At 45.4% G+C, this 11,475-nt stretch overlaps 2 protein-coding genes and 1 long non-coding RNA gene across 3 annotated transcripts; 2 read left to right on the top strand and 1 right to left on the bottom strand.

Annotated features, from left to right (window-relative positions):
* Positions 1 to 122: 122 nt before the first annotated feature.
* Positions 123 to 8,605, bottom strand: nelfa (negative elongation factor complex member A). Its single transcript, XM_086023815.1, has 12 exons — positions 7,302 to 8,605; positions 5,705 to 5,914; positions 4,115 to 4,286; positions 3,873 to 4,034; positions 3,701 to 3,790; positions 3,364 to 3,491; positions 3,224 to 3,293; positions 3,025 to 3,113; positions 2,242 to 2,350; positions 1,591 to 1,910; positions 1,415 to 1,514; positions 123 to 413 (listed from the first exon to the last, which is right to left on the bottom strand). Exons 2-12 carry the CDS (start codon positions 5,912 to 5,914, stop codon positions 229 to 231), a joined length of 1,635 nt encoding a protein of 544 aa, XP_085879941.1. The 5' UTR covers positions 7,302 to 8,605; the 3' UTR covers positions 123 to 228.
* On the top strand, positions 5,387 to 6,389 carry LOC147150753 (uncharacterized). Its single transcript, XR_015085729.1, has 2 exons — positions 5,387 to 5,479; positions 5,670 to 6,389. It is a non-coding gene; the product is annotated as an uncharacterized LOC147150753 (long non-coding RNA).
* nicol1 (NELL2 interacting cell ontogeny regulator 1) lies at positions 7,967 to 10,725 on the top strand. The gene is made up of 4 exons (XM_086023830.1): positions 7,967 to 8,070; positions 8,137 to 8,264; positions 9,146 to 9,234; positions 10,165 to 10,725. The coding sequence occupies exons 2-4, from the start codon at positions 8,144 to 8,146 to the stop codon at positions 10,231 to 10,233; spliced, it is 279 nt and encodes a 92-aa protein (XP_085879956.1). The 5' UTR covers positions 7,967 to 8,070; positions 8,137 to 8,143; the 3' UTR covers positions 10,234 to 10,725.
* The last annotated feature ends 750 nt before the right edge of the window (positions 10,726 to 11,475 follow it).

Below are 11,475 nucleotides of genomic sequence, written 5' to 3'. Positions count from 1 at the left end.
TCACAGCGCCGCCAGAACTGAAAGTGAAGGGCAAATCAATACAAAGATAATGGTGCGCCTGCACGCAGGAAGGCAGGAGGAAGGAGCTTCTCTCCTGCTGCCGGCACGCCCTCAACCCCCTCGAGTCCCCCCCACCCTCCCCCCCGGGTGCTCGTTTGGGCCCCAACGGCAACTTGTGAGTGTGAGCGAATGTGGTGGCGAGCGAGTGGAGTCCACCTGTTGCGCCTCTCAGGAGGTGTTGGTGATGGGCTTGTACTTTTTCAGCCGGGTCCACTGACCCGTGGAGTAGTTCATTTCGAAGACGGTGTCCACCAGCATGGTGGTGCTGCCCGTGCCGTCCGCTTTGGGCAACACCTCCGTGTGCTCGCTCAGCTTGATCTGGATGATGTCCCCCTGCTCCGGGCACGGGTTCTCTGCCACACAAAAAGCGCAGGCCGTTACGGAGGGACGCCTTATTTTCGGAAGCGATTCATCGACAGGCAGCCATTTCCATCCCTTTGCTCAACATTAAACATTCTTTCAAACTGACAGTGCGGAAAATACACGCACAACTTGGTTAAGATTCCGTTACTCGTTTGTTCGCAAACATCGGACAACGGGCGACGACGCTGAGCCTTGTTTTCCAAATTAAGCAAGGCAAATGTTTGATTTTGAATCAGCGCAAAGATACTCGCTCTGCTTTCACCGAGGACTCCACATTCCGAGGATTTGGACACTTGCGTTAAAAAAAGCTATCCAGAGGATTGATTGGTTATAAAACGATGGGTGGATTTCTGTTGCCTTTTGTGACAGCAGACGTCAAAATATGACATTTGCAAATATCCGCTTGGAAAACAGCGACCGAACCGGAAACCGAATCAGTTTCAAAAAGGTTGTTGAGGACAACATCAATTCCTCCCGTGTGATATTGCGTAATTGTTTTTTCATCACGAAACAGCGCCAACCAAACAACAATTAAATTGTATACGGGTCATAGATGGCATAATACAGAGAATTGATTGGAAAAATATTCAACAGTGACAGCCCTAAAAATAATTGATTCATTTGACAAGCATTATTCAATAGACCGTTGCATCTCTCCACTTCCATCCCCATTTATCGCGGGGGATATATTCCTGGCACACTTGGAATAGAAGGAACAATATCTCCATTTTCAATAGATGCACCCTTTCCACATGGTATTCAATACAACTTTGCAGCACTGTAATGCCTAACGTACGGTCATCCATCGTCGGCGTTTGACAGCAAAGGTACTCAAATACAAATCGTTAAGCGCCGCAAATACTTTTTTTTCAACGTTGATTGATTTCATTTCGTTTTTTTAACACAATTGACACGCCGATCGCCACGCCGCCGACCGAATCTTGCCGTGGCTCTCGACCCCAAAGCGCCATCGCCCCGGTAACGGACGTACCTCTGGATCCTGCCATGAAGCCCAAGATGAGGGCCTTCTCTGGTCTGGTGACCTTGTTGGCCGTCTTGAACATCTCCTGAGCTGCATACATCTGGTCCCTCTGCGAAGACGATTGAAAAGACGAGTCAAGGTGGCGCCGACGCGCGGCAACACGCACGTGACGTGACGCTCGTTACCGTCAGTGAGAGATTCTTTTTGGGTTGAGGTTGCGGCGGCGTGGGCGCGGGGGCGGGCGTCGGGGTCTGAGGCGCGGCGGGAGGCTGAGCGGGCGTCTCGGGCTGGCCGGCGGTGGCGGCCGCCGCCGGCCCGTTGCTGGCGGGAGTGGAGGCCGGCGTGCTGGGGGAGGCCGGCGCGGCCGGGTTGGCGTTGTACATGGGCGTCCTCTGCTTGTACTGGCCCGGGAGGGTGGCGGCGGGGGCGCCCGCGCCCGCCGTCGCCGACTCCTCCGGTTGGCGGGCCGACTGCAGCGCGTCCCAGCCGGACCCGCCCGCGTTGGCTTTGGAGGAGGCAAGAGCGCACGCTAAGTAGCGCACGCTAAGTAGCGCACGCCAAGTGGCGCACGCCAAGTGGCGCACGCCAAGTGGCGCACGCCAAGTGGCGCACGCCAAGTGGCGCACGCCAAGTGGCGCACGCCAAGTGGCGCACGCCAAGTGGCGCACGCCAAGTGGCGCACGCCAAGTGGCGCACGCCAAGTGGCGCACGCCAAGTGGCGCACGCCAAGTGGCGCACGCCAAGTGGCGCACGCCAAGTGGCGCACACCAAGTAGCGCACACCAAGTAGCGCACGCTAAGTGGCGAGGCTGGTCAAAGGAGGACGGCTGTGCTCACCTGGCTGAGCCTCGGAGCTGGGAATGTAGGAGGAGGAAGGAACCATGCTGGGCGTGGCCGGCAGGTAGCTGGTTGACGGCAGCGGGTTCTCGTTCAGCGCCCCCAGTTTCTGGAACGGAAACACACTCGCGATTACGCCGCGGAGCTCATTAGCGGCTTCTGTTCAATGTCACAATTAACTATTCCGCTTCAAACTCTTGGAAATGGAAACGTGCTAGCATCTCAAGTGCCATTATGTACCGTTGTGAGAAGTGCCAATCTTCCATTGACTGGTCAGAATCGAAAATCGATTCCAAATGATTTTCGATGAACACACTCACCGCCAGCCCCGTGAAAATGCATCTTTGACGACAATGGCTGCTAATAGTCATGAATGAGTTCATTTTTGATTCACCAACTTTCATTTTTTTTCCCCAACTCAAATCCTACTGCTCAACTGTTCAGATACTCTACAATATTGTCGTTCCATATTTGAAAAATGGAATTGTGCCGCTTCAACCAAAATACAGATTGGTGTGAGCTGCCTTCAAGTACAGGTTACAAAAGTTTGTTTTTGTAAAGTGTACTGGCAGCCTTTGGTTAAGCGTTTTGTTTGGCTTTTTCCCAATCCAAGGAATGGATGGACAAGAAATGTGCCTACGGGCCAGCCACGATCACGCTGCACTGCGTCACGCTGCAAAACAACAAATCCCAAATTCCTCTACAATTCTGTAATATCAGGATCACATGTCTATGTAAATATAAGAATGAATGTGTGCGTGTGCCAAAGGACGTTCAAGTCACCTGTGCAGAGACGAGGCCTGCGGCGTAATCCGGCGTGGTGTTCTCCACCACGGCTTCTTCTTTGGCCGCTTTCTCGTCCGCTTCGGTGTCTACAAAAAGGAATGCATGAGCACCGCCGATTCCCTCACGTCTCCAGATGGTCCAGAGTCAAGAGCACGTGGCCGGACTGTGGGATGCAGCAGGTGCGAAAAGCGGTTACCCAAAGTTTTCCGGCGCCTTTTGGCCTCTCGTCCGGCTCCGACCATGTTGAGCTCTTTGATATCCAGCAGCTGCGCGGGAAGCAAAAAGCAGAATGGAATCCCAAACTTGTCACTCTTGCCACCAGCGGAACTCGGGTACCTTGACGCCGCGCTCCTTGCGCAGGGGTGTGCGCGCCGGGGCAATGGGCGTTCGGTTGCTGGGCGGGCTGAACATGCTCGGCGCTGTGGGGCTGCGAAAGGGCGCCTTGGGGATCCCCTTGAGAGGGGCTGCAATGAAACAAATAAATGCGTGCGACCACTGCGACCCAAGTCGTGGCCATGACTCTCGCCTCACTGCTCACGCCGAGGTCGAGGGACATTCCGTTTTTGTACACGTTGCTAACAAGGAGCTGAGCAACCAAATTCCCAAACGGGGCTTTTGATCCGAATTTCTTATCTGAGCTTTTACGAGCGGTGTCGTTTGGCGTGGCACTTACTGGTGGTGTCAATCTTTTTGACTAAACCTCTCCCTTTGGCGTGAAAAGGCACGCCGGCGGTCTTCTTCAGCTGCTGTGCAGTTTCTGTGGCTACAAGACAAACCGACAAACCCCAAATCCATTGAGCGCCATGCACGACAGCGGCTTGGCAAACAGAAGGAGAAGGCGTCACATTTCTGCAGCAGCTCGGCTCGCAGGGTGGCACTCTTGGGCTTCCTCTTCAGCTGGAAATGTTTGACGGGGGGCGTGAGGGGTCCCACCAGTGTGGTCAAGGCGCTCTTGTTCAGGTACTGGCACTCCAAAGGAAGCATGGTAGACGCCTCGCACTCCCCAACTACGAGAGCGATTCAACCGGAAACAAAAATGATTTCAAAATCACCTCTCCCACCCACAAGTCCGATTCAAAGTGCTTGCCTTTCTCCCTGAGCTCGCCGAGGATGTCCTGCACGTTTGGATTCTGCTCCTCCAAGTCCAGATTGAGAGAGCCCGTCTCTGGGAAGGACTTGAGGATGTCCGCGACCATCAGCACCCACGGCTCAGAGTCCACCGTGGCCAGCTGGATTATCTCCGAGAGGGCCTCCTTCATCTGGCAAACACAACAAACCTTTAGCATTAATCAGCTTTTCAGACATAAGGTTCAGAAATTAACTCATTATTTGTCACGGTTTAGCATGAAAAAATGTGTTACATATGTGCCTTTCGGAGGCGGGGCCAAGTGTGTGACGTGATGTTGGCAGGACCATTAATAAGCGTTATGTTGTAAGAAGACTCCATTATGAACTAGAAATTACATGTGAATGCTGAACGACAGAAGAAATCGTCAAATGATATGGAACGATATTAAGTGAAATATGTGGAACGATACGGGAAGTTTTCGAATGGCATGTGAAACAATTTTGGTGAAAATCATAATGAATGATATTGAAAGATATTACATGATGTGGAATAATATGGAATTGTATCGAATGATGGAATTGAATTAGTGATAAAATGTGCAATATGTTGGTGGAAAAAATGAGGACTTTTCGGTGAGAATTGTGGAAATGCTGAAAAGGTGAATTGAATGAGATTAATATTTGGAATTTGGAATGAAAATGATGTTAATCTGTTATGATGAATGTGTCGTTGGGAATGAACGGGTCTTTTTTCATCATGGGAATTTTGGCACATCGACGTGGAGAACCCCTTTCAAAATGTACACGTTTTTGGGAGTTATTTTTTTACTGAAACTTCTCAAGCAATCACCGAAGGGGTTCCTAGAGTAACAACTGAAATGAAAGGTTCGAGGGGATCAATTTTGAAATAACCAAATATTGCTGCCTTACTCTAATTTGAATCCATTTTGACCACAGTTTCTAGTGGCGATATCGCATCAAAATATGCCACAAAAAGGCATGTTTTCCGCCAACTGTAATTTTTAACTAAACTTGTCAAGTAGTTGAAAAGGTGACGAGCCTATTTTGAAAAGGAAGTACAAATACGCTTTCAAATACAGGAAAGTTTAAAGGAAAAAAAAGTACAGTACTTCCCACTCATGTGTTTCAGTACACTTTTTGTCACGTGTAATTTGGCGTGAGATTTTACTAATTAAAAACGTGTGCCTCGGCTCAATAAAGGTTGGGAAACAAGGTTGTAAGGACGGTACCGCCCCCTCGGTTCTGTCTTTTCCCCAATTGGTCACAATGTCTGAAGGAGAACCGCAGACGTTCGGTGATAAATGCCAAGAACTGCTGGATTCGATCATGTCAACGTTCATTTCGCAAGAAGGACTCGGGCTCGGTAAACGGGGAAAAACGTCGGGTTTTCTGCTTAATTCTGCTCGTTATCGATTGTGCTAGCGTGCTAATGCTAAAGTAGCTGACTAGTGTTTTCGCAGTGCGGTGATATACTATAGCAACGACGAGTTCGGCAGAAGCGAGTAAAAGTAAAGCAACGTATTCTTCTTTTACGACAACCGCGCCGAGTGAAGGCAAACGTCACAAGATGTTGCTGAAGCGCGCCCACCTCGTCCACGGTCCGCCGGGGCAGATGCAGCATCCCGAGGAGCAACTTGAGCTTGACGGGCGGCGACAAGCTCGCGAAGCACAGGCGTATGTTGTCGATGACGGACACGGTGAGGAGCGACGCGATGCTCGGCGGCGTCCACAGCTCGTCCGTGGAGCCCAGTTTGTTGTGAAGCCACAAGCCAGTGTCGCTGTCCTTCATCGACGCCATCTTGGAAAAAGAAGTGTTTTGAGTTCGGGCATTTTAATGGACTACTAAGGAAACGGCAGTCAGGACCCCGCCCACGTCTGTGTGGAGGCCATTGAACAAGACTTAAGTATTTTTGCACTAATTCATACTATTATTACGCCACAAGGCGTCAGGGAACTTCACTTTATTCAATCTAACTAATTCCGTACCGCAAAAATGAAAAATAAAGTAAAGATAAACTAAGGTGCAGTCTAGTTTTTAACATAGCGGGTTGTGCGCATGCGTACCCACGTATGCATTGTTTTTTTTTAAAGTTAGTCAAACTTTATTTAAAACGTCAGAAGGCCAAATCTTATATTATTTCACATTACCCACTGCATAACGATATTGGCGTTTTGTTAAAAAAAAAAAATGGACATTTATCCCTAAGGACTACACCAATCTGTATATAGTATTTGAAAAGACCAGAAATTAATTTCCACATAATTTGAAAAAGCTCACATTAAAAAAAAAATAACGAAACGGGTACTCGGTCATTTCCACATTTATTTTAAATATAATATGTGTTATTAATGAGTTTATTTGATGGATAAATAATATTTATGGTCTTAAAATCAGTGGTGGGGGGGAAAAGTAGGGGGAAAAGTACAGCTTTGTAGCCAATAAACATGACGTGGATTTTCGGGTATCTGTAGACCTACTTGAGTTTCAATTTTTCTGACGACAGTTTACTTATTACCCCCTATATTTGAAAAAAAAAAAAAGATCTGTACTTTTTAATCCTTACTTTGTCAAAATAGGCTTGTTACTTAATTTAACCTCCTGGATGACAACACCATGTAAAAATGAGTAAACAGAGAGAGGTAATTTTTCAATTTTGAGCTCTTTGGGACTCAAGAAAACAGCCAGCCATGTGGAGGAATGTGAACCGGGGATCATTATTGACAGAACAGAATTAAGCAGTTGCAAGGTACTGTATACCGTTAATAGAAAAGTACTGCGATACCTCGCCATCATTGAAAGGATACTATTTGTTTTCAGAAATGGTACTTTTGCAGTTTGACACACAGACAACACCTGAAGCAGCGATGGAAGTAACAAAGTCAAATCCACAATACACACACGTAACAGTTGAAGTTTACTGTGAAACCGACACCTAAAACAACTATTAAACCTTTGTGCAAGATGTATTTAAAAACAAAACATTCAACGAAAACACATTTCGTCAAACAAATGTCAGCTAGCTTACTTCTGACATGTACAATGCGAGACAGCATATTATAAATCTTATACATACATAATTAACATTATCCATTACTCAGCATGCAGAAATGAGTATTTCTATCTAACATCACAGCCTATTTGGTGTACATAACAAACAAAGATTCAATAAATAGTCAACACATACCAGTGGCGTCGCCGCGCTTCTTCACTTTAGCACGCATCACTTCAGTTGTGGTCCTCCTTCGTCTTTTACAACTGATTTCTGTTTGTACTTGGTTGGCTACAGTATTTATGCAGATGATTAGCCCTTTAATCCTTTAGTCAACTGACATGTCATCACTAGCAGAGCATTGTGACATCATTTACTTATTAAAAAGGTCATTTTAAACAACTTGCGTCATTGTTGACATAACTGTGTGTGTGTGTGTGTGTACTGTATTGGTGACTCTGGATAAAACCCATTGTTTTTGTTTTGGAATGGAATAAAGATCCATATAATACATGTATTTGTGCCTTTGTCTTCATAATTAGTATTGTATATGTCTGATAAGAAATTTAACTTTTACCTGGGCGGTACTTTTCCTCTTTTACTTAAGCAGAGGTTAACCAGCACTTTGACCTTTACCAGTAATTGCTTTAATTTACACAAGTATCTGTACTTCTAATTCATTGGAGTGTGCGTGCTTTTGCCACATTTGCTTGAAATGTACTACATCTTTACATTAGAAGGGAATTGAGAATTGTAAACTTTAAAGAGTGTTTTTCGTTCCCGGATAGATAAGACTGTGTCTACTCACGGCATACTCAATTTTTAGTTTGAGGTCGTACGGTTTTGCCCTCAAGGAACATGGCGAGCCCTGCGCATGCGCAACCTCTACATTAATTTCAAACGTCTCCACGGGCAACTCGCGCTGACCTGGTGTTCCGAAAAACATACGGTCGACAGATTCGGGGTACGTAAACGGAATACAACGCTTTGTTGCATCCGTGCAAATAATAACCGAAATCCACCCGCCTAGGTACTGGATGATGGCAAGCGGAGGTCTGATGCAGGCAGCGATGCTCCTGCTGGCGGCCCAGCTCGTCCTGTGCCGCGGTGGTGCTGCGGATGTGGACCGGGAGACGGGGACGGTCATCCCCGCGGAAAGTACGTGATCTTATGTGGGTCTCAATGGCGAGCCGGTTCCGATTAATAAACTCCAGAGTTCTCAGTTTACGACGGATTTCTGTTCCTACGATGGCGACATAACACGATTTTTTTTTTTTTTATCATACCGTAAATCGGAACGCGTCGTACGTAGTCTACATCAATAATTGACGGCTTATTGTGTGAAGGCTGAGTCCTTCACACATATTATTTAAGTAAAATATTGTAATGGAAAAAAAATTTCAGTCATGAAAAAAAATATGGTATGGTGGTAACTGAGCGTGCCTATATTTGCCTCGCAATGATGACGTAATTTTAGCCGCTAACCTCTGCGAATGCAGCGGCAGTCATAATTACAGTAAATATTACTTTTGTACATTTTAATTACAGTAACTATTTTCGGAAAAACACTTTCACGGCCTTATATATATAAACTGATCAAATAGGACAAATAATAAGTATGGCGGTAACTGAGTACCTTTTTACGCCTCGTGACCACTTCATCTTAATATGCTGTGCCATATAGTCTGTCATTAATTTATGATAGTGCAGTAATAAATTCATCATTACAGTCAATATATCTATAAGAAAAACTAGTATGTCTTCTTGTACCTATATTTTTACTCCGGCCATATAGTCTGTCACTAATCTATGTCAGTGTAGTAGTTAAGTTATAATTACAGTAAATATTTGTATGAGACACACTTTTGGCCGTTCGTAATCTCGAAATGTCTCATGTGATGTCATAAACAGAGTGCCCTAGCCACCCTCGCCCCCACCACCACCACACACACATCCCTTCCCTGAAAGAGATCTGACAACTCTGAATATTCAGGATGAGCTAAATATAGGAATTATAAAGCAATGCTGTCTTTTTCCAGGTCGCCCATGCGTCGACTGCCATGCCTTTGAGTTCATGCAGAGGGCCCTGCAGGACCTAAAAAAGACTGCTTTCAACCTGGACGCCAGGGTAGGGAGGACCATTTTCATTCATCGCTTAACAATATCGCCTAATATTATGATTGTACCTTTAAAGTGGGAATCAACACAAACAATTTTTTTTTCAAGAGTATGTTCCCGGCAGGACCACTAGTTGAAACCAGGCATTCTGATCAATATTGCGTTTGTGGAACAAGAGTTAACCCGCCCATTTTTAGCCATCTCCGGGGGCAGCCATTTTGTTACTTCTGTTGCCTGAAAATGACATCACAACTACCCAGGTCTCAGGTCACGAGACTAATCATGGCTCAGCTTCAGAAAGTAGGTGAGCCGCGATTGGTCGTGACTTGAGCCCCGAGCAACTGTAATATCATTTTCAGTCGACAAAAAGTGGCAAAATGGCCGCCCCCTGCGGTGGGTAAAAAACAGATGGATTTTGCTGTTCAACTCATATTCCAAAAATGCAATATTAATCAGAATGCCATGTTTTGACTAGTGGAGGCTCATAAAAATATTTTGGTAAAGAAATGTTTGGGGTTGACTTCATCTTTAAGTTGAAGCATTGATACTTTTGTAAAAAATTGGTAAAAGTAGAAGTACTGATTCAACTTATGTAAAGTAACTCCCCTGACTTGGTCCTGCCTTTTAAAGGTACGCACATTCAAAGGGGGGACCCCTCATTGAAGATGGGGACTCCAGTTGGGCAAAAATTGCACCTGCATGTACCCATTTTGTATTAATAAAAATCTGTTTTTGTCCAATTATCATTAACTGGTAGAATACTCCATTTTAAAAATAGCTGTAGCCCTACCACACTTTATATACACTAACTGTTTTGATAACTGATCACATTACATGTCACGCATTGTTTTAGAGCTAGCTAGCGTTAGCTTGCTTTGGATGCTATCAAAACGACATGTTCCCATAGCTTTGATTCCTGTGTGGTGTTTTTGTGGCGCAGACGGAGACGCTGGTGCTGAGGGCGGAGAGGAGGGCTCTTTGCGACTGCATGCCCGCAACACTGCGCTGAATCCTCACAACACGGACGGACGGTTCTTCCCAAATACTCATGTACAGCGATGTTTGACTCCCAACGCTGCGGACACTTTTATTTCAAGCTCTTCTCACGTCCGTAGACCAGTTTGCTTGGAAATGGTTATTTAAAATACGGAATTGAAATGACATGTTTGCCTCTTTGTTTGTTTGTTTGTTTCAAGCAAGAAAACGTGAGAGAATCCACTTCTATTTGTTGGGCTTTCCTTAGCACAGCACTGTAGCATGATTTCACAGCACCTTTTTGTAAACATAGAGTGTATGTATGGATTTTATGTTAGCCTAAATATTGATATGTAACAACTGTTTATCTACAATGTATTGTAACATTCCCTGGAGGTACTTAGAGTTTGTAATGGAGGCAAATGTGGCAAGTGTGTGTTACTGTCACTGTTGTATGTAGGTCAGTGTACAAATTGAATAACATGAGCATTTTGTTTTTGCGATGTTTTTTTGGTTGGCTGGGAGGGGGGAGGGTGGGGGGTCCAAATAAAATGTGCGTAGTTACTGTAATTATTGTGGTTGTTTTATTCATAGTAAAGAAGTGTTTGTCATATTAAAACAAAAATATTTACTGGAATTATAACTTTTCTGCAGTAGCATATGTTAGCTTGGTGTAAGAATATGTCGTCAACCATTTCTAATGTAGCCTTCGTACTATTTTTCATTGCATTTAGTTAAATCTATAGCCTGAAAATGTTATTCTTTCAGATATTTACTGCAATTATGACTAATGTCTTAGTGTAGCTTATTGAAAACACGTCGTCGCAATTATGCACAAGAAGACACGCTCAGTTGCTAATTTTCCCATTTGTAATACTCAAGACAAATTGCAATGCCTCACGTCGGCCACTAGAAGGCGCCGGTAGACAAGGCAGTGGGGCGGCTGTGTCGCAGTGATGCGCCATTCTCCCTCCCGGATGGATGCGAGATCTTCTGAAGGCAAATGCTGTATAAATGGAGGTATAACGGGAAAACTCAAGCGCCACATGCATTGGCCTGAAGGCGGCAACGTCACACTCGTACCATGGAATGTGATGAACACTGCAAAAGTCACCTGACGATAGGCTCAACGTCAACTCAGGCTCCCCTGTTTCGTTCCATTCTCGGGAAGTGCAACAATGTTCCTTGGGTCATTTTGACCCGGGACGTGTGCAATCATCCAAAACAAACAGTCCCAATAAACATATATTATATGTCAACTAATTTATTGTAGTTA

Source organism: Filicampus tigris, chromosome 2, assembly GCF_054856515.1.
Source record: "Filicampus tigris isolate MCC_2025a chromosome 2, RoL_Ftig_1.0, whole genome shotgun sequence".
Classification (NCBI taxonomy): Eukaryota; Metazoa; Chordata; class Actinopteri; order Syngnathiformes; family Syngnathidae; genus Filicampus; species Filicampus tigris.
Note: the sequence above shows the minus strand (reverse complement) of the source record. Positions and strands in the feature narration are given on the sequence as shown.

Excerpts from the sequence above, each read along its gene's own strand:
- nelfa (XM_086023815.1), bottom strand. The coding sequence starts at position 5,914 with ATGGCGTCGATGAAGGACAGCGACACTGGCTTGTGGCTTCACAACAAA. Across the intron at positions 3,492-3,700 it reads CAAAAAGATTGACACCACCA|CCCCTCTCAAGGGGATCCCC; the intron begins GTAAGTGCCACG and ends GTTTCATTGCAG. Across the intron at positions 3,294-3,363 it reads GCAAGGAGCGCGGCGTCAAG|CTGCTGGATATCAAAGAGCT; the intron begins GTACCCGAGTTC and ends CTTCCCGCGCAG.
- nicol1 (XM_086023830.1), top strand. The coding sequence starts at position 8,144 with ATGATGGCAAGCGGAGGTCTGATGCAGGCAGCGATGCTCCTGCTGGCG. Across the intron at positions 8,265-9,145 it reads GACGGTCATCCCCGCGGAAA|GTCGCCCATGCGTCGACTGC; the intron begins GTACGTGATCTT and ends GTCTTTTTCCAG. Across the intron at positions 9,235-10,164 it reads CTTTCAACCTGGACGCCAGG|ACGGAGACGCTGGTGCTGAG; the intron begins GTAGGGAGGACC and ends TTTGTGGCGCAG.